The sequence below is a fragment of the Talpa occidentalis genome, unplaced genomic scaffold (assembly GCF_014898055.3).
Source record: "Talpa occidentalis isolate TD23 unplaced genomic scaffold, MPIMG_talOcc4v2.1 talOcc4.17, whole genome shotgun sequence".
NCBI lineage: Eukaryota > Metazoa > Chordata > Mammalia > Eulipotyphla > Talpidae > Talpa > Talpa occidentalis.
In genome coordinates this window covers 57,433,567-57,456,310 of record NW_023601754.1, presented here as the reverse complement: position 1 = coordinate 57,456,310, position 22,744 = coordinate 57,433,567, and the positions used below count along the sequence as shown (strand labels likewise).

General features: G+C 50.8%; 1 protein-coding gene across 3 annotated transcripts in view; it reads right to left on the bottom strand.

Moving 5' to 3' along the window:
* Positions 1–4,314: 4,314 nt before the first annotated feature.
* The window catches only part of AHNAK (AHNAK nucleoprotein), a 29,061-nt gene continuing 10,631 nt past the window's right edge, over positions 4,315–22,744 (bottom strand). For 2 of the 3 annotated variants that reach the window (XM_037517676.2, XM_037517677.2), the window contains exon 5: positions 4,315–22,221. In XM_037517676.2, the coding sequence (XP_037373573.1) occupies positions 5,149–22,221 (17,073 nt within the window). In that variant the 3' untranslated portion in view covers positions 4,315–5,148. The remainder of the gene's footprint in view (positions 22,222–22,744) is intronic. The other variant, XM_037517680.2, reaches the window with a different exon arrangement.

Below are 22,744 nucleotides of genomic sequence, written 5' to 3'. Positions count from 1 at the left end.
CCGTCCCTCTCTCCTCCCGCCGCTCCCCGGGACGGCGAAGCTCCTTCGGAGGCCCTCTCTCTGCCTGGGCGCTGGTGGTCCCGAGGGGAGGGTTTAAGACTGGAGAGGGGGACCTTGCAAGCGCGCAGCTTTGCTTGATAATAAATTTATTTGGGGTGCCAGGAGGGACTGATGGAGATGGGGAGCAGGACCTTTGGCCGCTACCCCTGCTCCCCGTGTGTTCTCGCTTCCTTTCTTCCTTCTCATCCTTCCACGTTCCCAGTCGCTCTTTGCAAACGTTGTCCCTTCCCTCTCTCCAATTCCTAGGGCTTCTTCCAGCCCAGCTGCCTTCCCCCCACCCCCACCCCCCCCACCCCAGCCCCAACCTGAGCTCCTCTTCTGCGCTCCCCTCCATTTCCACTTGCTTCCACCTTCCCTGACACCCCCATAATCTTTGGGATGAAGAGCCAGTGGTCCAAGCTCGCTGAGGCCCAGGCCCTTCCCCTTAGGTGGGCGCTGGTGGGAGTGGACGAGCAGGTGGGGGTGAGGCCGCGGAGTCCGCCCGAGGGAGCCCCCAGCTCACACGCTGGTGTTCGCGAGTTCTCTGGCCTCGCGGGTCTCTGCCTGGGGAGCAGACACCACAGGGCCCCCCACCGTGAGGGGAGACGACTCCGTTCTGCACCCAAACTCTTATCTGAAGCCCCCTCACAGTCTCAGACAGAACTCAGCCCCGCGGGGCCCCAGCTGGCTGTGGACGGCGCGTTCCCGTAGCTGCAGAGTGGCCCGAGTAGAGTGGGGACTCAATGGGATACGCTCAGGGGCCTCCCGGCAGCCTGGACCAGTGGGTGGGGCTAATTGCAATGCAAATGTTTTTGTTGTTTCTCCCTTGCTCATCAGCATCCAGGGAGAGTGCAGACGTTGGAGGGGAGATCCAGGTGGCACCAGCAGGCGAGCCCAGCAGCGGCTGAACCCTCGGGGTAAACGGTTCTACTGTTTTGCTTCCCTCTGCGGGCTCCACCAGAAATCAGCCAAGCCAAGGGGTTGCGGCTCTCCGTCCTGCACACACACAGCCTTGCTGAAGCTAGGGGCACACTTCACTTCCCAGCTTCCCTTTGGGGCTCCTGCATCTGGAATGCTCCTCTCCAATCCTTGAAAGCCTAAGGAACAATGTTATTAACTCGAGTTTGCTGCTGGCAGAGCTGACAGGGCAGAGAGAGTAAGTCAGGGCCTCTTGCATTCCTACTCTGCCATCTGCACCAGGTTCACCCTGAACATAAACCTTCACCTCTTCCAGTCTCTTTTTTATATATATACATGTGAGGAAAAGATTGCCACCCCGCAGGATTATTGTAGAAATCAAGAGATAAAACATGTGCAATGTATGTGTAAGATGTCTAACAAAAGTAAGTACTCAATAGAAATATAACACCTACAGTATTTACATCAACCTGGCAAGGGCACTCGAGCTCGGTAGCAGACCATCCCTGTGTTCTAGACAAGGGAACTGGGGCACACAGAATTTCCATAACTTGCCCAAGATCACACAGCTTGAAGCCGCCCAACTCATAGAGCTTTTATTTATTTTTCCCCCACTAAACTGGAGGCTCATAAGGAAAGTTTCTAATTACTCATTTCAGGGATATTGTTAAAAGGTCAAAGCCCAACAATACCCTTCAAAGGACATCTTTCATTTCCTAAGAACTCTCCAGAAAAATAGTCCCCCTTTCCTTAGGGAAGCAGCGATGGTAACATGGACAAGGACAAAAAATTAGAGAAAACTGACACTGACCCAGGCAGTCACCTCCTCCCAGATCTCTGAGTTGAGACCAGTAGCTTTGTTTGGCCAAATCTCACCTTTCTGTGAGCTGTCTTGCTGTGGCCATGCTGGGAACCCAGTGTGAAACCTGAAAATAAAGGCCTCTGTGGCCCAGAATGCTCTGTCCAAAGACAAGGTCTTTTCACTCTTAACACTTTCCCATCTTTGACCTCACTGCTGGGAGGTTTCTCCATGAAGGCCGGGCCTCAAGCGGGTGGTGGAAAATCACAGAGGTTTTTTAAGGGAACTGAAAGCAGCGCCTCAGCAGAATGTTCCCCACACATTTGCTGTGGCTGGAACAGCGCCTTTGCTGGGAGTCTTGGGCCTTAGGAAGCACTTGTGGCTTGGGTTCCCCTGCCGCCACACCCTGCTGGCCACCCGACCATCCCATCTCATCCAGAGGCTGGTAAACAGCACGTGGCCTTCTCAGTTGCTGGCGGTGGCAAGAATTCAGGCACCGCATTCTTTGTCCTCCTGAGGAGAGACAGAGAGCTGCTCTGTGCTGTGGAGCCCAAAGCCAGAACGCCATTTTCTGAACTCCCAGCCCAAGAGCACGCCAAGGCAGGGCCACTGCCTTAGAGAGTGCTGGCAGCGAGACTTGCCCAAACTTGGACTTCTTTCTTGGACTTTCTATCTTGAAAACTTGGGTTTACTGGGGCCTTCCTGTTGGCACAAGGGTTAAGTCTTAGCACTATGAAGCTGTTGGCAGCCACTGCAGTGCGAGTTCCATCCAGTCAGCAAGGGAGCGACCCACATGGCTCAGCAGACCTCTCCTGTCTCACCGGCTGCTCCCCTCAGCAGTGTATCTCAGTCAATTCGCCTGTTCTGCTCCCCACTCTATCTTTGGTGCATCCTCTCACCCCCCGCACCTCTGGCCTATACCCCGGTTCTTGTATGCATAAATAAACAAATCTTTAAAAAAATTTTTAATTATAGCAGCAAAATTCCATAGGGGAAAAAGTTAAAATTTAAAAACTCACAAAGAAATAAAATAATTTGTTTTCTGAATGTCCTTTTAAACACAGCACTTCCAACTCATAATCATCCTGCCAAGGGCAAGGTATGCAGGGAGACTGCTGATCTTCCTGGCTGCAGGGCCTGCTGCCTGCTGCCTGCCAGCACCCAGGCAGGCCCTTCCCTGGTTTCCTGAGGAGACTCTCATGCTCCAGGGCAGGAACCAGGACCTCAGAGTGTAAGATCTCAAGAATCTGAGGCTGTCAGACTTTGGGAAGTAACTTGAACCATCCCCATCAAGGGCCAAGAGAAGTCCGGGAGACGAGGCCGTGAGAGTGGGCAGGTGGGGAGTGGAAGCGGTCTGGGTGAAGGAAAGCCAGTAGGGGTGGCCCCCACATGCACTCTGACCCCTGGTACCTCCTCCCTGCTGCCCTTTCTATGGTAATGGTTACTGCAGTCGAGAGGCTCCCATCCACGGCCAATGCCTCCCACTTGGGCCTGCTTTGGGCAGGGGCTGACTCAGAAGTTTCTCTTGAATGACTGGCCAGTTACCTTCTTCATCTCCCCCACCACCTCTGGCTGTGCTAGCCAATGAGATGTCACCCTGAGAGCCCCAGAGTCATCCCTATCCTCATCAACCCGTAGAAATACGATTTACATGTAAATTTCCAGTGAATTCCCAATCGCTCCCATTCCCCACCTCCATCCCATCATAAACCCTCAGGCACATGGGCTTGGTGACCAAGATGAGACTGGGTAAAGCTCACAGGTGCACATCCAATATCCAAGCCAGGGCAGGTGGAGCCCACACTGGGCAGGAGGGGCCAGGCTGTGGGGGAAGCCAGCCATCAAGCTGGTGCTGGAGAGTGTAGAAGCTTTTATCTGGGGATGGGGGGTGAGAGGGACAATGCAAACCTGCAGCTAAGTCAGGAACAGCCTGGACAGGCTGGTGACACATAGCAGGGTGTGATGAAGGCCTTTTCTTCCCTGACCAGTGTATCCTTGTGCCCACTGAGAACCAGTTCTGAATGTATATTCATATGGACAGAGGCATCCATGAGCGGGGTCCTGGGACTTAGGCCACCAGCACCTCGCTTCTCCTGATTTCTCAGCAATGGTGCAGCCAGAGCCCCTGAGAACCGAGAAGCAAAGACCCTGCTTTAAAGTGACTGATGAAACTCACAGTGCCACAGAGTGGATCCAGCCTGTACCCTGGGCATGCGGCCTTCGCAGGCTCCATCCCCCTCAAAACAGAATGCAAAGGCACAAGAAGTCGGGCCTCCCCCGTGGCGCAGCGGGTGAGTGCTGGGCTGCGAGGCTCCCAGCAGCCTCTGCAGCGCCAGTTCGATCCCCGGCCACTGGCGAGGGTCCCACATGGCGCGCAGACCTCTCCTGCCGCCCGCTGCTCCCCCCAGCAGTGTGCTTCGGTCCTTCTGCCTGTTCTGCTCCCCGCTCTGGCTCTGGTGAATTCTCTCGCCCTCCTGCACTTCTGATTGTACCCAGTGCTTGTATAAATAAATAAATAAATCTTTAAAAAAAAAAAAAAAAGGCACAAGAAGTCGAGGTTAATAGCTTTATTTTCTTTGGAAAAGAAATAAATTTTCTTAGATTCTCACTTAAACTGCCATTAAAGTGCTGGAAAATTTCTTAATCATTAGTTCATTTACTATAAGCCAGACCTGACAGGAACATGGCGGTCTTGAAGAAAAACTTCTCCAACAATGCACAGAATGGAAGCCCCTCACGTTGAGCTGGCTGGCTGGACAATTTGCAAACAGATTCTAATTCCCTCTCACTGTGAGCACCAAACTGGCTTGGGACCACCACCCCTCCCTGGGGAAAAAGCAACATTAGAGAGCTCTAGAAACACCCACACGCCCCACCGGCAGCGGGTCTCAGCCATCTTTGGGCGTTTGCTGTCCAAGAAGAGCCACTCTTCAAGAAACAGAGAGTTGACCTCTTGTCCGGCCTTCTACCCCACCCCACCCTTACTAACAAACCCCCCAAAAGTCATTACAATGAAAAAAAAATGAGTTTCCATTACCACAACACTAATAATGTTCAGTAAAAATGAGAATAATAAACACAAAAGCTTGCTTAGTAAACAATAGTTCTCAGCATTTAATGCAAAAAAAAAAAAAAAAACAAAAAAACAACTGAAATCTCAAGGCAAATACTGCTGAACTTGCACCTGGGCTGGAGGACTTGTAACTCTTTACCCCTCTGTCAAGCTCCAGGAGCCGAGAGGCGGTTGGTTCTTCAGTGCTTGCCGCTGGGAGAGGCAAGATCTTTGCATTATTGCTGAGGCTGTCGGTGTGTTTCTCTTTGCAGTTTATATACAAACACACCCAAGGCTGATGTATTTTATATATATATATGTACACACCCTCGGCGGCCCACTACTCTTTCTTCGTGGAGACCGATAGCTCCACCTCCGGCAGCTGGATGCCAACCTTCGTTCCACTGTCGTTGCTGGAAGAAGATGACAGGCGGGACTTCTTAGAGGCCAAGGACACTCCGCTCCCTTGCAACTTGCCGGCCTCCTCGTCGCTCCCGGTGACCTCGTAATGACCTTTGCTCTTTGACCCCAATCCACCAAAGGTACCAAACTTCAGCTTCCCCTGTTTCCCTTTGACTTTCCCACCTTCCACCAACACTTCGCCACCTTCAAATTCCAAAGTTCCAGTCGGGGTGGAAGGCGCAGAGAATTCCCTCTCGTCACTGAAGGAATTGGAGCGGTGCCGGGGCTTCTTACTCTTAAATAAGGAGAATTTGCCCTTGGGAGATGATGCCTCAGCCTCGACCTCTCCTTCCAGGGAGCCCAGACTGGCCTTCGAGCTCTTCAGGTCACCTTTGGACCCTGAGATGGAGGCTTCCGGCGAGCCTGTGGCACCTCCTTTCCCTTTAGGTTTGGAAAAATTAAATTTGGGCATTTTGATTTTGGACTTCTTAAGTTTGCCGTCGGCCTCGTCCCACTCGCCCTCTCCAGCAGCCGCCTGGACACTGGCTTCCGCTTTAGGGAAGTTGATATCCACCCCCACTTCTCTGCCAACCAGCTCACGGCCAGAGAAGGTGAACTTGGGGATCTTCATCTTGGGGAATGTTACCTTTCCAGATCCACTTTCCAAGTGAGCTTGAGGCCCAGACACACCCAGCCCAGGACCCTGGAGTCCAACCTGCCCTCCTTTGACACCTCCTTCTACCTTTGGTCCTGAGCAATGAAGTCCTCCAGCAAATCTGGGGGCATCCACGTTGACAGCAGGTCCTTTCCACTCAACACCGGAACTTTTGATGTTCATATGCCCTTCGCCCAGGCTGATGTCTGGAGTGCTGACACCCCCTGAAACATCCACACCACCTTTGATCTTGGGGCCCTTCAAGCTGACACCAAACTCTGATTCAGGAGCAGCCATACTCAATGAAGGCCCCTTCACACTGATGTCAGGAGCAGCCCCGTGGAAACCTAAGCCTGACCCTTTCAGATCACCCTTGATTTCAGGACCAGAGAGCTGCCCTGTTGGGAGTTTCACATTCACCCCAGGCATCTGGAGGCTTCCGTCCAGGCCTTGCACACTGACGCCAGGGAGACTTCCTCCAACTATCGGGCCTTTCATCTCGCCACTGGCCCCGAAGCTCCCTTTCACTTTTGGTCCTTCCAAGCTTAAGTCCACATCTGGTGCTGAGATCTGAGGCCCTTTCAGGCTCAGGCCTGGCCCCTTGAGCTCTCCGGTGACTTGTGGCCCGTGGATGCCGACGTCCAAGTCAGACCCTGGGGTGGAGATGCCAAATTGAGGCAGCTTCATCTGAGGAAGTTTGATGCCACCTTCTGGTGCCTCCAAGCTGAGATCGGGGCCACCGACTGACACTTTAGGGCACTTGACATCACCAGAGACAGCCAGGTCTCCCTGCAGGCTTGGTCCCTTCAGGGTCACCTCTGGTGCAGCAACATTCACGGATGACATGACATCGATTCCCGGCAATTTCACCTTCCCACTGCCACCTTTGAGATCAAGTCCTGGGGCCTGCATCTTCAGGCTTGGGACAGAGGCATCCAGATCTCCCTTCAGACTTGGTCCCTTCAAGTTCAGGTCAAGGTCAGGCCCTGAGACTTTTGGCATAGAGAGGTTCACCGAAGGTAAGTCTACTTTTGGCCCTTTCAGAGATACATCAGGCCCTTCGAGCTTAACATCTGGTGCACTCAAGCCTCCTTCAAGAGAGGGCAGCTGGACCTCAGCACCTCCACCTTCCATTTTCAGACCAGGGACACCAATCTTGGGCATCGAAAACTTGGGGAACTTGATTTTCGATTCTGGACCTTGCAGGTCTATGTCTGGTCCTTCCAGCCCCACACCTGGGACATCCCCCTTTATCTTTGGGCCTTTCAAGTTAACGTTCACTTCAGGGATGGAGACTTGAGGGGCAGAGATGCCAAATGACGGAGTTTTGACCTTAGCATCTGGGCCTTCGATGTTGATGCCAGATGCATCCAAGTTTGCCTGCACCCTGGGGCCCTTCAGATCACCCTCTATTTTTGGCCCTGACACTTCCACATCTGGCATCTTGAACTTAGGAGCCTTCAGCTTGATATCAGGACCTTCCACATTAATCCCTGGTGAAGAAATATCCAGATCGGGTGCCTGGATTTCACCCTCTATTTTGGGGCTAGGGAGAGGGGCCTCCGCTTTAAATTTAGGTGATTTAATGTCAAATTCTACATCGGGAAAGTACATCTTTCCAAACATAGTTTTTTTGGTTTTGGGAGATTTCACATCAACTTTAAGAGAGGCATCCGGCCCTGCGAGATTAACATCAACATCAGGAGTCTGGAGACTGGCGTCAATTTCACCCCCAGGAACATTCAAATCAAATCCCTGCTTTTTGGCCTTCATTTTAGGACCACTCATGTGAATTTTTGGCATTTTAAACTTACTTTTCTTGCCCTTGCCACCAACACTAATTTCAGGCGTCTCAACGTTGAGCTCTGCCTCCGGAACAGTCACTTCCAGCGAAGGTGATTTGATGTCAGCTTTGGGGCTTTTGGCCCCAAATCCAAACTTGGGTTTCTTAAACTTGGGGACTTTCACATCTGGTCCCTCAATGTTCATATCTGGGGTCTCCATGTGTACATCTAAGCTTGGAGCTTCTAAATCAACTTTGGGCCCCTTGAGGTCCAGTTCACCACCTTCTAACTTGGGACCAGAAATTCCAATTTTGGGAGCTTTGAGATGCAAATCAATATCAGGAGCAGTTATTTTAGGGGCAGATATATCCAATGAAGGCATCTTCAAATGTGGGCCACTGAGTTTCGCATCAGGGCCTTCAAAATCCAGACCTGGGCCTTTAAGGTCAACTTCTGGGCCTTTGAAAGCACCCTCAATCTTAGGAACAGAAACATCAAAATCTCCTTTTACTTTAGGTCCTTTCAATTCCAGGTCAACATCAGGCATGGAGATCTTGGGAGCTTTGATATTTATCTCGGGCATCTTGAACTTGGGTCCCTTCAGTTTTGCATCTGGACCTTCAATATTCACATCTGGAACATCAATGTCCACCTTGGGGCCTGAGAAGTCAATGTCAGCCTTGGGCAGGTTCACATCCACTTCCGGACCCTCTCCTTTGAAGCCGGGCATGCCGAATTTGGGCATTTTCACTTTGGGCATCTTCAGGTGCCAGTCTGGGCCATGGACGTCCACATCTGGGACATCAATATCTACTTTGGGGCCCTTGATGTCAACTTCAGGGCCCTTGAGGTCACCTTCCACTTTGGGCAGAGAAAGGTCCACATCACCCTTCACCTTCGGGCCCTTCAGATTCAGGTCAACTTCAGGCATGGAAATCTTGGGGGCCTTGAGGTGCAGGTCAGGCATTTTAAACTTGGGACCCTTGAGTTTCCCTTCTGGACCATGAATGTCAAAGTCGGGAGTGTCAATGTCCAACTTGGGGCCTTTAATATCCACTTTGGGGCCTTTCAGATCTCCTTCCAATTTAGGAACAGAAATGTCCAAATCTCCTTTGACCTTAGGACCTTTCAAGTTCAAATCAATGTCACTCATGGAAATTTGTGGGGTTTTGAAATGGACATCAGGTATCTTGAATTTGGGACCTTTGAGATGCCCTTCAGGAACTTCAATGTCCACTCCTGGCCCTTTCAGATCCCCTTCTAGCTTAGGTAGTGAAAGATCCACATCCCCCTTGACCTTTGGCCCTTTCAGATTTAAGTCAAGGTCAGGCATGGAGATCTTGGGGGCTTTGATGTGCATCTCTGGCATCTTAAATTTGGGGCCCTTCAGTTTTCCTTCTGGACCTTCAATGTTGATATCAGGACTGTCTATGTCCACTTTGGGGGCTTTTATGTCAATTTCAGGGCCCTTGAGCTCACCTTCCACTTTGGGAAGAGAGACACCCACATCACCCTTCACTTTGGGGCCCTTCAAGTTAAAATCAAGATCGGGCATGGAGATCTTGGGGGCTTTGATGTTCATCTCGGGCATCTTGAACTTGGGCCCCTTCAGTTTTGCATCAGGACCTTCAATATTCACATCGGGAGCATCAATGTCCACCTTGGGGCCAGAGATGTCAATGTCAGCCTTTGGCAAGCTCACGTCCACTTCTGGGCCCTCTGCCTTGAAGCCAGGCATGCCGAACTTGGGCATTTTCACTTTGGGCATCTTCAGGTGCCAGTCTGGGCCATGGATGCCCACATCTGGGGTGTCAATGTCCACTTTGGGGCCCTTGATGTCAATTTCAGGGCCCTTGAGGTCACCTTCCACCTTTGGCAGGGAAACATCCACATCACCCTTCACCTTGGGACCTTTCAGGTTCAAATCAATGTCAGGCATGGAGATCTTGGGAGCTTTGATGTTCACCTCGGGCATCTTGAACTTGGGCCCCTTCAGTTTTGCATCAGGACCTTCAATATTCACATCTGGAACATCAATGTCCACCTTGGGGCCTGAGATGTCAATGTCAGCCTTGGGCAGGCTCACGTCCACTTCTGGACCCTCTCCTTTGAAGCCGGGCATGCCGAATTTGGGCATTTTCACTTTGGGCATCTTCAGGTGCCAGTCTGGGCCATGGACGTCCACATCTGGGACATCAATATCTACTTTGGGGCCCTTGATGTCAACTTCAGGGCCCTTGAGGTCACCTTCCACTTTGGGCAGAGAAAGGTCCACATCACCCTTCACCTTCGGGCCCTTCAGATTCAGGTCAACTTCAGGCATGGAAATCTTGGGGGCCTTGAGGTGCAGGTCAGGCATTTTAAACTTGGGGCCCTTCAGTTTTGCATCTGGACCTTCAATATTCACATCTGGAACATCAATGTCCACCTTGGGTCCAGAGATGTCAATGTCAGCCTTGGGCAGGTTCACATCCACTTCCGGGCCCTCTGCCTTGAAGCCGGGCATGCCAAACTTGGGCATTTTCATCTTGGGCATCTTTAGGTGCCAGTCTGGGCCATGGACGTCTACATCCGGGACATTAATGTCCACTTTGGGGCCCTTGATGTCAATTTCAGGGCCCTTGAGGTCACCTTCCACCTTTGGCAGGGAAACATCCACATCACCCTTCACCTTGGGACCTTTCAGGTGCAAATCAATGTCAGGCATGGAGATCTTGGGGGCTTTGATGTTCATCTCAGGCATCTTGAACTTGGGCCCCTTCAGTTTTGCATCAGGACCTTCAATATTCACATCTGGAACATCAATGTCCACTTTGGGACCTGAGATGTCAATGTCAGCCTTGGGCAGGTTCACATCCACATCCGGACCCTCTCCTTTGAAGCCAGGCATGCCGAACTTGGGCATTTTTATCTTGGGCATCTTCAGGTGCCAGTCCGGGCCATGGATGTCCACATCTGGAGCATCAATATCCACTTTGGGGCCCTTGATGTCAATTTCAGGGCCCTTGAGGTCACCTTCCACCTTTGGCAGGGAAACATCCACATCACCCTTCACCTTGGGACCTTTCAGGTGCAAATCAATGTCAGGCATGGAGATCTTGGGGGCTTTGATGTTCATCTCAGGCATCTTGAACTTGGGCCCCTTCAGTTTTGCATCAGGACCTTCAATATTCACATCTGGAACATCAATGTCCATTTTGGGGCCTGAGATGTCAATGTCAGCCTTGGGCAGGTTCACATCCACATCCGGACCCTCTCCTTTGAAGCCAGGCATGCCGAACTTGGGCATTTTTATCTTGGGCATCTTCAGGTGCCAGTCTGGGCCATGCACGTCCACATCTGGGGCATCAATATCCACTTTGGGCCCTTTGATATCAATCTCAGGACCTTTTAGATCCCCTTCAATTTTTGGCAGGGAAACATCCACATCACCCTTCATCTTAGGGCCCTTCAAGTTTAAGTCAAGGTCAGGCATGGAGATCTTGGGAGCCTTTATGTGCATCTCTGGCATCTTGAATTTGGGTCCCTTCAGTTTGCCCTCTGGACCTTCAATGTTAATATCAGGAGTGTCAATGTCTACTTTGGGGCCCTTGATGTCCAATTCTGGACCTTTTAGGTCACCTTCCACTTTGGGGAAAGACATGTCCACATCACCCTTCATTTTGGGACCCTTCAGGTTCAGGTCAAGATCAGGCATAGAGATTTTGGGGGCTTTGATGTTCATCTCAGGCATCTTGAATTTGGGGCCCTTCAATTTTGCATCTGGACCTTCAATATTCACATCTGGAGCAGTAATGTCCACTTTTGGCCCTGAAATATCAATGTCAGCTTTAGGGAGTGTAACATCCACTTCCGGGCCCTCTCCTTTGAAGCCGGGCATGCCAAACTTAGGCATTTTCATCTTGGGCATCTTCAGGTGCCAGTCTGGTCCTTGAACATCCACATCTGGGGCATCAAGGTCCACTTTGGGGCCTTTGATATCAACCTCTGGCCCTTTCAGGTTCCCTTCTACTTTGGGCAGAGAAACATCCACCTCACCTTTCACCTTGGGGCCCTTCAAGTTTAAATCAATATCAGGCATAGAGATCTTGGGAGCTTTGATATTGATATCAGGCATCTTGAGTTTGGGGCCTTTTAAGCCTCCTTCTAAGCCTTCCACATTGATTTCTGGGCCTTCAATGTCCAAACCGGGACCCTCTATGTTGATATCTCCTTTTGGGAGCTCCACAGTCATGTCTGGGGCTTCTGCTTTTAAGCTGGGGACTCCGAACTTGGGCATTTTCATCTTAGGCATTTTCACGTTCCATTCTGGACCATGAACATCCACATCAGGTGCATCCAGGTGAACGTCAGGTGCCTTTACATCCAGTTTGGGCCCTTTCAATTCTCCTTCTAAATTAGGCCCTACAACATCCAAGTCGCCTTTGACCTTAGGTCCTTTCAGATTTAACTCCACATCAGGCATAGAAACTTTAGGGGATGAAATACTCAGGAAAGGCATTTTGAACTTGGATCCTTTCACTTTTCCTTGGACCTCAACATCAGGAGCATTAATATCAACCTTTGGACCTGTTACATCAATATCTGGCTTTTTAACTTTGACATCAACCTCAGGTGTCTGAACTTTGGAGCCTGAAAAATTAAATTTGGGAAGCTTAAAACGAGACTTCTTCGACTTTCCTTCAATGTTGACCTTGGGAGCAGAAATGTCCAATTCAGGGCCCTTTATATCCAACTTGGGAGCTTTAATGTCACCTTCCAATTTGGGCCCAGAAACATCAATATCTCCCTTGGGCTTCGAGCCTTTTAAATTTAGGTCAATTTCTGGCATAGAGATCTTGGGCATGTTCATATGCATGTCAGGCATCTTCAGCTTTGGACCTTTCAATTTACCTTCTGGGCCATGAATGTCAACATCTGGTACATCAATATCTATCTTTGGACCCTTGACATCAAGAGTCGGCCCTTTCAAATCACCTTCGACACTTAGAAGTGACACATCCACCTCACCTTTCATTTTGGGACCTTTAAGATTAAGGTCCAAATCTGGCATAGATATCTTGGGGGCTTTGATGTTCATTTCTGGCATCTTGAACTTGGGACCTTTTAGTTTTGCATCTGGACCTTCAATGTTGACATCTGGACCTTCAATGTCCACCTTGGGGCCTGAGATATCAATGTCAGCCTTGGGCAGGTTCACGTCCACTTCTGGGCCCTCTGCTTTGAAGCCAGGCATGCCGAACTTGGGCATTTTCATCTTGGGCATCTTCAGGTGCCAGTCTGGGCCATGGACATCCACATCTGGGGTGTCAATGTCCACTTTGGGGCCTTTAATATCCACTTCAGGAACTTTAATCTCACCTTCCACTTTTGGCAAAGATAAATCCACATCACCCTTCACCTTGGGGCCCTTCAGATTAATATCAATGTCAGGCATGGAGATCTTGGGGGCTTTGATGTTCATCTCAGGCATCTTGAACTTGGGGCCCTTCAGTTTTGCATCAGGACCTTCAATATTCACATCTGGAACATCAATGTCCACTTTGGGACCTGAGATGTCAATGTCAGCCTTGGGCAAGCTCACATCCACTTCCGGGCCCTCTGCCTTAAAGCCAGGCATGCCGAATTTGGGCATTTTTATCTTGGGCATCTTCAGGTGCCAGTCTGGACCATGAACATCCACATCTGGGGTGTCAATGTCCACTTTGGGGCCCTTGATGTCAATTTCAGGGCCCTTGAGGTCACCTTCCACCTTTGGCAGGGAAACATCCACATCACCCTTCACCTTGGGACCTTTCAAGTGCAAATCAATGTCAGGCATGGAGATCTTAGGAGCTTTGATGTTCATCTCGGGCATCTTGAACTTGGGCCCCTTCAGTTTTGCATCAGGACCTTCAATATTCACATCTGGAACATCAATGTCCACTTTGGGGCCTGAGATGTCAATGTCAGCCTTGGGCAGGTTCACGTCCACTTCCGGGCCCTCTGCCTTGAAGCCAGGCATGCCAAACTTGGGCATTTTCACTTTGGGCATCTTCAGGTGCCAGTCTGGGCCATGGATGCCCACATCTGGGGTGTCAATGTCCACTTTGGGGCCCTTGATGTCAATTTCAGGGCCCTTGAGGTCACCTTCCACCTTTGGCAGGGAAACATCCACATCACCCTTCACCTTGGGACCTTTCAGGTTCAAATCAATGTCAGGCATGGAGATCTTGGGAGCTTTGATGTTCACCTCGGGCATCTTGAACTTGGGCCCCTTCAGTTTTGCATCAGGACCTTCAATATTCACATCTGGAACATCAATGTCCACCTTGGGGCCTGAGATGTCAATGTCAGCCTTGGGCAGGCTCACGTCCACTTCTGGACCCTCTGCCTTGAAGCCAGGCATGCCAAACTTGGGCATTTTCATCTTGGGCATCTTCAGGTGCCAGTCTGGGCCATGGACTTCAGGAGCATTTATGTCTACTTTAGGTCCCTTGATGTTTACATCTGGTACTTTAATTTTTCCTTCTACCTCTGGCACAGAGACATCTACATCCCCCTTGATTTTGGGTCCTTTCAGATTTAGGTCCACATCAGGCATAGAAATATTTGGTGCTTTGAGATGCATTTCAGGCATCTTGAACTTGGGGCCTTTCAATTTGCCCTCTGGCCCTTCAACATCGATATCTGGCCCTTTGAGATCACCTTCCAGTTTAGGAATATCTACATCCATCTCTCCCTTTATCTTGGGGCTTTTTAAGTGTAGATCAATGTCTGGCATGGAGATTTTGGGCGTTTTAAAGTGCATGTCTGGCATCTTAAACTTCGGACTTTTCCATTTGCCATCTGGGCCTTCCACAGCTACATCTGGCATGTCCACATCCAATTTGGGGCCCTTAATATCAAGTTCTGGACCCTTTAACTCTCCCTCCAGCTTTGGGGCAGAAACATCTAGGTCACCTTTAATTTTAGGCCCCTTTAAGTTGAAATCAACATCAGGCATGGAGATCTTGGGGGCATGAAAGTGCATCTCAGGCATCTTGAATTTCGGGCCTTTCAGTTTTCCTTCTGGACCCTCAATGTTCACATCAGGGGCTTCAATGTCCACCTTGGGTCCAGAGATGTCAAGGTCAGCCTTGGGCAGGTTCACGTCCACTTCTGGCCCCTCTGCTTTGAAGCCAGGCATGCTGAACTTGGGCATCTTCATCTTGGGCATCTTCAGGTGCCAGTCTGGCCCATGGACATCCACATCTGGGGCATTGATGTCCACTTTGGGTCCTTTGATGTCCACATCTGGCACTTTCATTTCACCTTCTATCTTGGGCACAGACACATTCACGTCCACGTCCCCCTTGACTTTGGGGCCTTTCATGTGCAAGTCCACATCAGGCATGGAGATCTTGGGGGTCTTGAAGTGCATCTCAGGCATCTTGAACTTCGGGCCTTTCAACTTTGCATCAGGACATTCCAGATCAACATCAGGCATCTCCACATCCACACTGGGACCCTTCAAATCTCCCTCCAGTTTTGGCACAGACACATCCACATCCCCCTTGACTTTGGGGCCTTTCAAGTGCAAGTCCACATCAGGCATGGAGATCTTGGGTGCCTTGAAGTGCATGTCTGGCATCTTAAATTTATGCCCCTTCAGTTTTGCATCTGGACATTCAAGATTCACATCTGGAGCTTCAATGTCCACCTTGGGTCCAGAGATGTCAAGGTCAGCCTTGGGCAGGTTCACGTCCACTTCTGGCCCCTCTGCTTTGAAGCCAGGCATGCTGAACTTGGGCATCTTCATCTTGGGCATCTTCAGGTGCCAGTCTGGCCCATGGACGTCCACATCTGGGGCATTGATGTCCACTTTGGGTCCTTTGATGTCCACATCTGGCACTTTCATTTCACCTTCTATCTTGGGCACAGATACATTCACGTCCACGTCCCCCTTGACTTTGGGGCCTTTCATGTGCAAGTCCACATCAGGCATGGAGATCTTGGGGGTCTTGAAGTGCATCTCAGGCATCTTGAACTTCGGGCCTTTCAACTTTGCTTCGGGACATTCCAAATTGACATCAGGCATCTCCACATCCACGCTGGGACCCTTCAAATCTCCCTCCAGTTTTGGCACAGACACATCCACATCCCCCTTGACTTTGGGGCCTTTCAAGTGCAAGTCCACATCAGGCATGGAGATCTTGGGTGCCTTGAAGTGCATGTCTGGCATCTTAAACTTATGCCCCTTCAGTTTTGCATCTGGACATTCAAGATTCACATCTGGAGCTTCAATGTCCACCTTGGGTCCAGAGATGTCAAGGTCAGCCTTGGGCAGGTTCACGTCCACTTCTGGCCCCTCTGCTTTGAAGCCAGGCATGCTGAACTTGGGCATCTTCATCTTGGGCATCTTCAGGTGCCAGTCCGGACCTTGAACGTCCACATCTGGGGCACTGATGTCCACTTTGGGTCCTTTGATGTCCACATCTGGCACTTTCATTTCACCTTCTATCTTGGGCACAGACACATTCACGTCCACATCCCCTTTGACTTTGGGGCCTTTCAAGTGCAAGTCCACATCAGGCATGGAGATCTTGGGAGTCTTGAAGTGCATGTCTGGCATCTTGAACTTGGGGCCTTTCAACTTTGCATCAGGACATTCAAGATTCACATCAGGCATCTCCACGTCCACGCTGGGACCTTTGATATCAACCTGCGGGCCTTTGAGATCACCTTCTAGTTCTGGCACAGAAACATCTATCTCTCCTTTCAGTTTGGGTCCCTTCAAATTCAAGTCCACATCAGGCATGGATATCTTGTGAGATTTGATATTTAACTTAGGCATCTTGAATTTAGAGCCTTTTAATTTTCCTTCCGGACTTTCAATATCCACATCAGGAACATCAATGTCCACTTTGGGGCCAGAAACATCCAGATCAGCTTTGGGCAGGCTCACATCAACCTCCGGGCCTTCTGCTTTGAAGCCAGGCATGTTGAACTTGGGCATCTTCATCTTGGGCATCTTCAGGTGCCAATCTGGCCCATGGACGTCCACATCTGGGGCACTGATGTCCACTTTGGGTCCTTTGATGTCCACATCCGGCACTTTCATTTCACCTTCTATCTTGGGCACAGACACATCCACGTCCACGTCCCCTTTGACTTTGGGGCCTTTTAAGTGCAAGTCCACATCAGGCATGGAGAGCTTGGGGGTCTTGAAGTGCATCTCAGGCATCTTGAACTTGGGGCCTTTCAACTTTCCTTCTGGGCATTCAATATCAATATCACCAACATCCATATCCATCTTAGGGGCTTTCATATCAATTTCAGGACCTTTCAAATCACCTTCCACTTTAGGAAGGGAAACACTTACATCAGTTTTCAGTTTAGGGGTTTTCAGATTAAGTCCAACATCAGGCATAGAAATTTTGTGTGTCTGTATATTCACGTTTGGCATCTTGAACTTGGGGCCCTTCAGTTTTCCCTCTGGCCCTTCAATGTTCACATCTGGAACTTCAGTGTCCACCTTGGGGCCTGAGACATCCATGTCAGCCTTAGGCAGGTTCACATCCACATCCGGGCCCTCTCCTTTGAAGCCAGGCATGCTGAACTTGGGCATTTTCACTTTGGGCATCTTCAGGTGCCAGTCTGGGCCATGAACTCCCACATCTGGTGCATTAATGTCCACTTTGGGGCCTTTAATGCTGACATCAGGAGCTTTTATCTCTCCTTCAACTTTTGGAACTGTAACATCATAATCCCCTTTAATTTTGGAACCTTTTAAATTCAAACTAACATCTGGCATGGATATCTTCTGAGATTTTATGTTCATTTCTGGTATCTTAAACTTCGGGCTTTTTAGTTTTGCATCAGGACCTTCAATATTCACATCTGGAACTTCAATGTCCACCTTAGGACCTGAGATGCCCAGGTCAGCCTTGGGCAGGTTCACGTCCACTTCTGGACCCTCCGCTTTGAAGCCGGGCATGCCGAACTTGGGCATCTTCATCTTGGGCATCTTCAGATGCCAGTCTGGGCCATGGACATCCACCTCTGGGACACTGACATCGACTTTGGGGCCTTTAACATCAACATCGGGCACTTTCATTTCACCTTCTACATCAGGCAAAGACACATCCACATCTCCCTTCAGTTTTGGCCCCTTAAGATTCAGGTTTACGTCAGGCATGGAGATTTTGGGGGCCTTGAAGTGCATCTCAGGCATCTTAAACTTAGGGCCCTTCAGTTTTCCTTCTGGACCCTCAAGGCTCACATCAGGTCCTTCAATGTCCACCTTAGGTCCAGAGATGTCAATATCAGCCTTGGGCAGACTCACATCCACTTCTGGGCCCTCTGCTTTAACTCCAGGCACACTGAACTTGGGCATTTTCATCTTGGGCATCTTCAGGTGCCAGTCTGGACCTTGGACATCCACATCTGGGGCACTGATGTCCACTTTGGGTCCTTTGATGTCCACATCTGGCACTTTCATTTCACCTTCTATCTTGGGCACAGACACATTCACGTCCACGTCCCCTTTGACTTTGGGGCCTTTCAAGTGCAAGTCCACATCAGGCATGGAGATCTTGGGGGTCTTGAAGTGCATCTCTGGCATCTTGAACTTGGGGCCCTTCAGCTTGCCATCTGGACCCTCAAGGCTCACCTCTGGAGCTTCAACATCAACTTTTGGTCCAGAAATGTCAATATCAGCCTTGGGCAGACTCAAGTCCACTTCCGGACCCTCTGCTTTGACTCCAGGCACACTGAATTTGGGCATTTTCATCTTGGGCATCTTCAGGTGCCAGTCCGGACCTTGAACGTCCACATCTGGGGCACTGATGTCCACTTTGGGTCCTTTGATGTCCACATCTGGCACTTTCATTTCACCTTCTATCTTGGGCACAGACACATTCACGTCCACGTCCCCTTTGACTTTGGGGCCTTTCAAGTGCAAGTCCACATCAGGCATGGAGATCTTGGGTGCCTTGAAGTGCATCTCTGGCATCTTGAACTTGGGGCCCTTCAGCTTGCCATCTGGACCCTCAAGGCTCACCTCTGGAGCTTCAACATCAACTTTTGGTCCAGAAATGTCAATATCAGCCTTGGGCAGACTCAAGTCCACTTCCGGACCCTCTGCTTTGACTCCAGGCACACTGAATTTGGGCATTTTCATCTTGGGCATCTTCAGGTGCCAGTCCGGACCTTGAACGTCCACATCTGGGGCACTGATGTCCACTTTGGGTCCTTTGATGTCCACATCTGGCACTTTCATTTCACCTTCTGTCTTGGGCACAGACACATTCACGTCCACGTCCCCTTTGACTTTGGGGCCTTTCAAGTGCAAGTCCACATCAGGCATGGAGATCTTGGGGGTCTTGAAGTGCATCTCTGGCATCTTAAACTTGGGGCTTTTCAGCTTGCCATCTGGACCCTCAAGGCTCACATCTGGAGCTTCGATGTCCACCTTCGGTCCAGAGATGTCAATGTTAGCCTTGGGCAGGTTCACATCCACTTCCGGGCCCTCTGCTTTGAAGCTGGGCATGCCAAACTTGGGCATCTTCATCTTGGGCATCTTCAGGTTCCAGTCTGGGCCATGGACATCCACATCTGGGGTTTTAATGTCTACCTTGGGACCTTTGATGTCCACATCTGGAATTTTCATCTCAGCTTCTATTTTTGGTGCAGACACATCTAGAGTTCCTTTCACTTTGGGTCCTTTAAGATCCAGGTCAACATCTGGCAGAGACATCTTAGGAGCTTTAAAATGCATCTCAGGCATCTTAAACTTGGGGCTTTTCAACTTCCCTTCTGGTCCTTCAAGGCTTACATCTGGGGCACTGATATCCAGCTTGGGTGCAGAAGTGTCCACCTCAGCCTTTGGCAGGGTCACGTCTAATTCTGGGCCTTCTCCTTTAAGGCTGGGCATAGTGAATTTGGGCATTTTCATCTTTGGCATCTTTAAGTTCCAATCAGGACCATGAACTTCAACATCTGGAGCACTGATATCTACTTTTGGCCCTTTCAAGTCCCCTTCCAGCTTTGGCACTGTGACATCGTATTCTCCCTTTACCGGGGGGCCTTTCATATGTAAGTTCACATCAGGCATGGAAATCTTTGGGGCCTTGATATTCACCTCAGGCACCTTAAACTTAGGACTCTTCAGCTTTCCTTCAGGGCCTTCAATATTCACATCTGGAGCATCAACATCCACCTTGGGGCCTGAGATGTCAATGTCAGCCTTCGGCAGGCTCACGTCCACTTCCGGACCCTCTGCCTTGAAACCGGGCATGCCGAACTTGGGCATCTTCATCTTGGGCATTTTCAGGTGCCAGTCTGGGCCATGAACTTCAACATCTGGAGCATCAATGTCCACTTTGGCACTTTTAAGCTCAACATCAGGAACTTTAATCTCACCTTCGACCTTTGGCCCTGTGACATCATATTCTCCTTTTACTTTAGGGCCCTTCAAGTGCAAGTCCACATCAGGCATGGAGATCTTCGGGGCTTTAATGTTCATCTCAGGCATCTTAAACTTGGGCCCTTTCAATTTCCCTTCCGGTGCCTCCATGGTCACATCTGGAGTGCTAATGTCTACCTTGGGCCCAGTGATGTCCACCTCAGCTTTGGGCAAGCTCATGTCCACTTCTGGGCCTTCTGCTTTGACTCCAGGCACACTGAACTTGGGCATCTTCATCTTGGGCATCTTCAGGTGCCAGTCTGGGCCATGGACGTCCACATCTGGGGCGCTGATGTCCACTTTGGGGCCTTTCATTTCACCTTCAAGTTTTGGCACCGTCACATCATACTCTCCCTTCACCTTTGTTCCTTTAACATGCAGATCCACGTCGGGGAGGGAAATCTTCGGTGTCTTGACACTCACTTCGGGCAGCTTAACATCAGGGCCTTTCAGCTGGCCTCCTGGCCCCTCTATGCTGACACTGGGGGCTTCCACATTGATCTTGGGTCCTGAGATACTGACATCTCCTTTGGGTAGATTGACATCTGCATCTGGGCCTTCCCCTTTGACTCCTGGCATGCTGAACTTGGGCATTTTCATCTTGGGCATCTTCAGGTGCCAGTCTGGGCCATGGACGTCCACATCGGGAACACTGACATCCACATTGGGACCTTTGATGTCAACTTCAGGGCCTTTGACTTTCCCTTCTACTTTTGGGAGTGTGACATCTACACCCCCTTTCATCTTAGGTGCAGCCACATTCAAGTCTACGTCTGCCATGGAGATCCTGCAGGTTCCTGCTTTCCCGGAAGGACCGCTAAGCTTGGCGCCTGTCAGAGTCCCCTCTAGGCTGGGTGTCTCGATGTCCACTTTGGAGCCTTTAACTGCCACCTGAGGGCCTTTCACATCACCTTGCACCCCAGGAGCAGAAACCTTAATATCTCCTTTCCGTTTCGGGGACCCAAGGCTCAGATCCACGTCCTGCATGGAGATTTTAGGTTTCTGAACAATCATTTCAGGACCTTTGACTTTAGTACCCTTCATCTTCCCTTCTAGCCCCCCAATAGCAACTTCAGGCAGGCTAACATCCCCAGATACCCCAGGGACAGTAACTTCACCTGTGGGCAGTGTCACATCCATGCCAGCTCCCTTAGAACCTGATGCAGAGAATTTGGGCACTTTCAACTTGGGCATATTCAGTTTGCCTCCAGGCCCCTGAATATCAACATCAGGGCCTTGAACTTCCACACTAGGGCTGGTGACGTTGCCCTCAATTTTGGGAGCAGAGAGGTCAACTCCCAGGCTCCCCTGTGGCTTGGCACCCTTCAAGCCTAGCTCACCCTCAAGCGACGGCCCAGTGATCGAGGGGCCCTTCAGCTTCCCCTCAACATTGGCAGAGGGAGCAGTGAATTCTAGCTGAGGGGTCTGGATGTTCCCGCCAATGCTTAAGCCTGGCTTGCTGCCCTTGTGCCCCACAGAGAATTCAGGGGCAGACACACTCAGCCCTGACTCTGGAACCTGGCTCTCTGGCCCTGCTGAGATGCCAAATTTTGGCACCTGCATGGCAGGAATTTTGATTTTCCCATTATTGCCGCTCTCGAGACACAACCCCTGCCCCTCTACCACACCACCCCCAAGAGAAGACAAAAGGTCCACTCCTGGAACGTGGGTCCCTCCTTTGCCACCCAAGTCCATGCCCTTGGCATTGACACTGATGCCTGGACTTCCCACCTTAATCCCAGGAACGGTGACCTGGAGCTTCGAGTGGCCAGCGCCTGGAAGCTCTGGTCCAGAAGCAGAAATGGAGCCTGCTCGGATGTCCACAGAGCCCGTGGTTGGAGACGCCGGGCCCGAGCCTGAGGGCAGCCTGATCACCGTCTTCCCAGGCTGGGTCTCCACGTCCACAGTGGAGATTTCGGTCAGTTCGTGCCGTGGAATCTTGATCTTGAACTCAGGGCTGCTGATGTCGATGTCCTTGGCTCCTTCCCGGCCCGTCACGTCCACAGTGTAGGCCGTGACCCGTCTAGTCACCGTGATGGTGCGGCTCTGGGTCTCCCCAAGATCCCCTTCCACGCCGTCCTCCGACCTCAGCCGAGGTTTAATCTTGGTGGTGTAGATGCGCTGGTAGTCCTCGTCATCCCCGCTCTGCAGAAAGACACGCCGCCAGGTTGCAGCAGAGCCCGCCCAAGGTACAGGCGCCCGGCCCCAGCCCAGCCGACCACGCGGTCGCCTGTCTCCCAAGAGGCTGGGGCCACCACTGAGGTCCACGGGAGGCCCAGGCGGAGCAGGGGGCGCAGGGAATGAAGAAAGGGTCCACATCATGGAGGGAAACAGAAATTATGTAGGGAAACTACAGGATGTAAAAAAACTCCTCTGGGGAGAGGAGGGATAGACTCCTGAGCAGCCCGCTCTGGGACAAGGATTCTCAATCAATTCTAGATTCAAAACCGACCTGTCAGGCCCCAGGGAGCCTCCGGGGCAGCCAACAACCACCTCTGACCATCACCACCTCTGACCATCTCCATGCTGATTCGACCCTTCAGCTCTTAGCTCTCAACTCAATGACTGGTGTGTTGGATCCAGAAGGTTCCCCAGAGGCCTGAGGGAAGCTTTCCTGAAACTGGTTGTGTGTGGGCTGGCACTTTCACTCTGAGGACCCATATTTGTT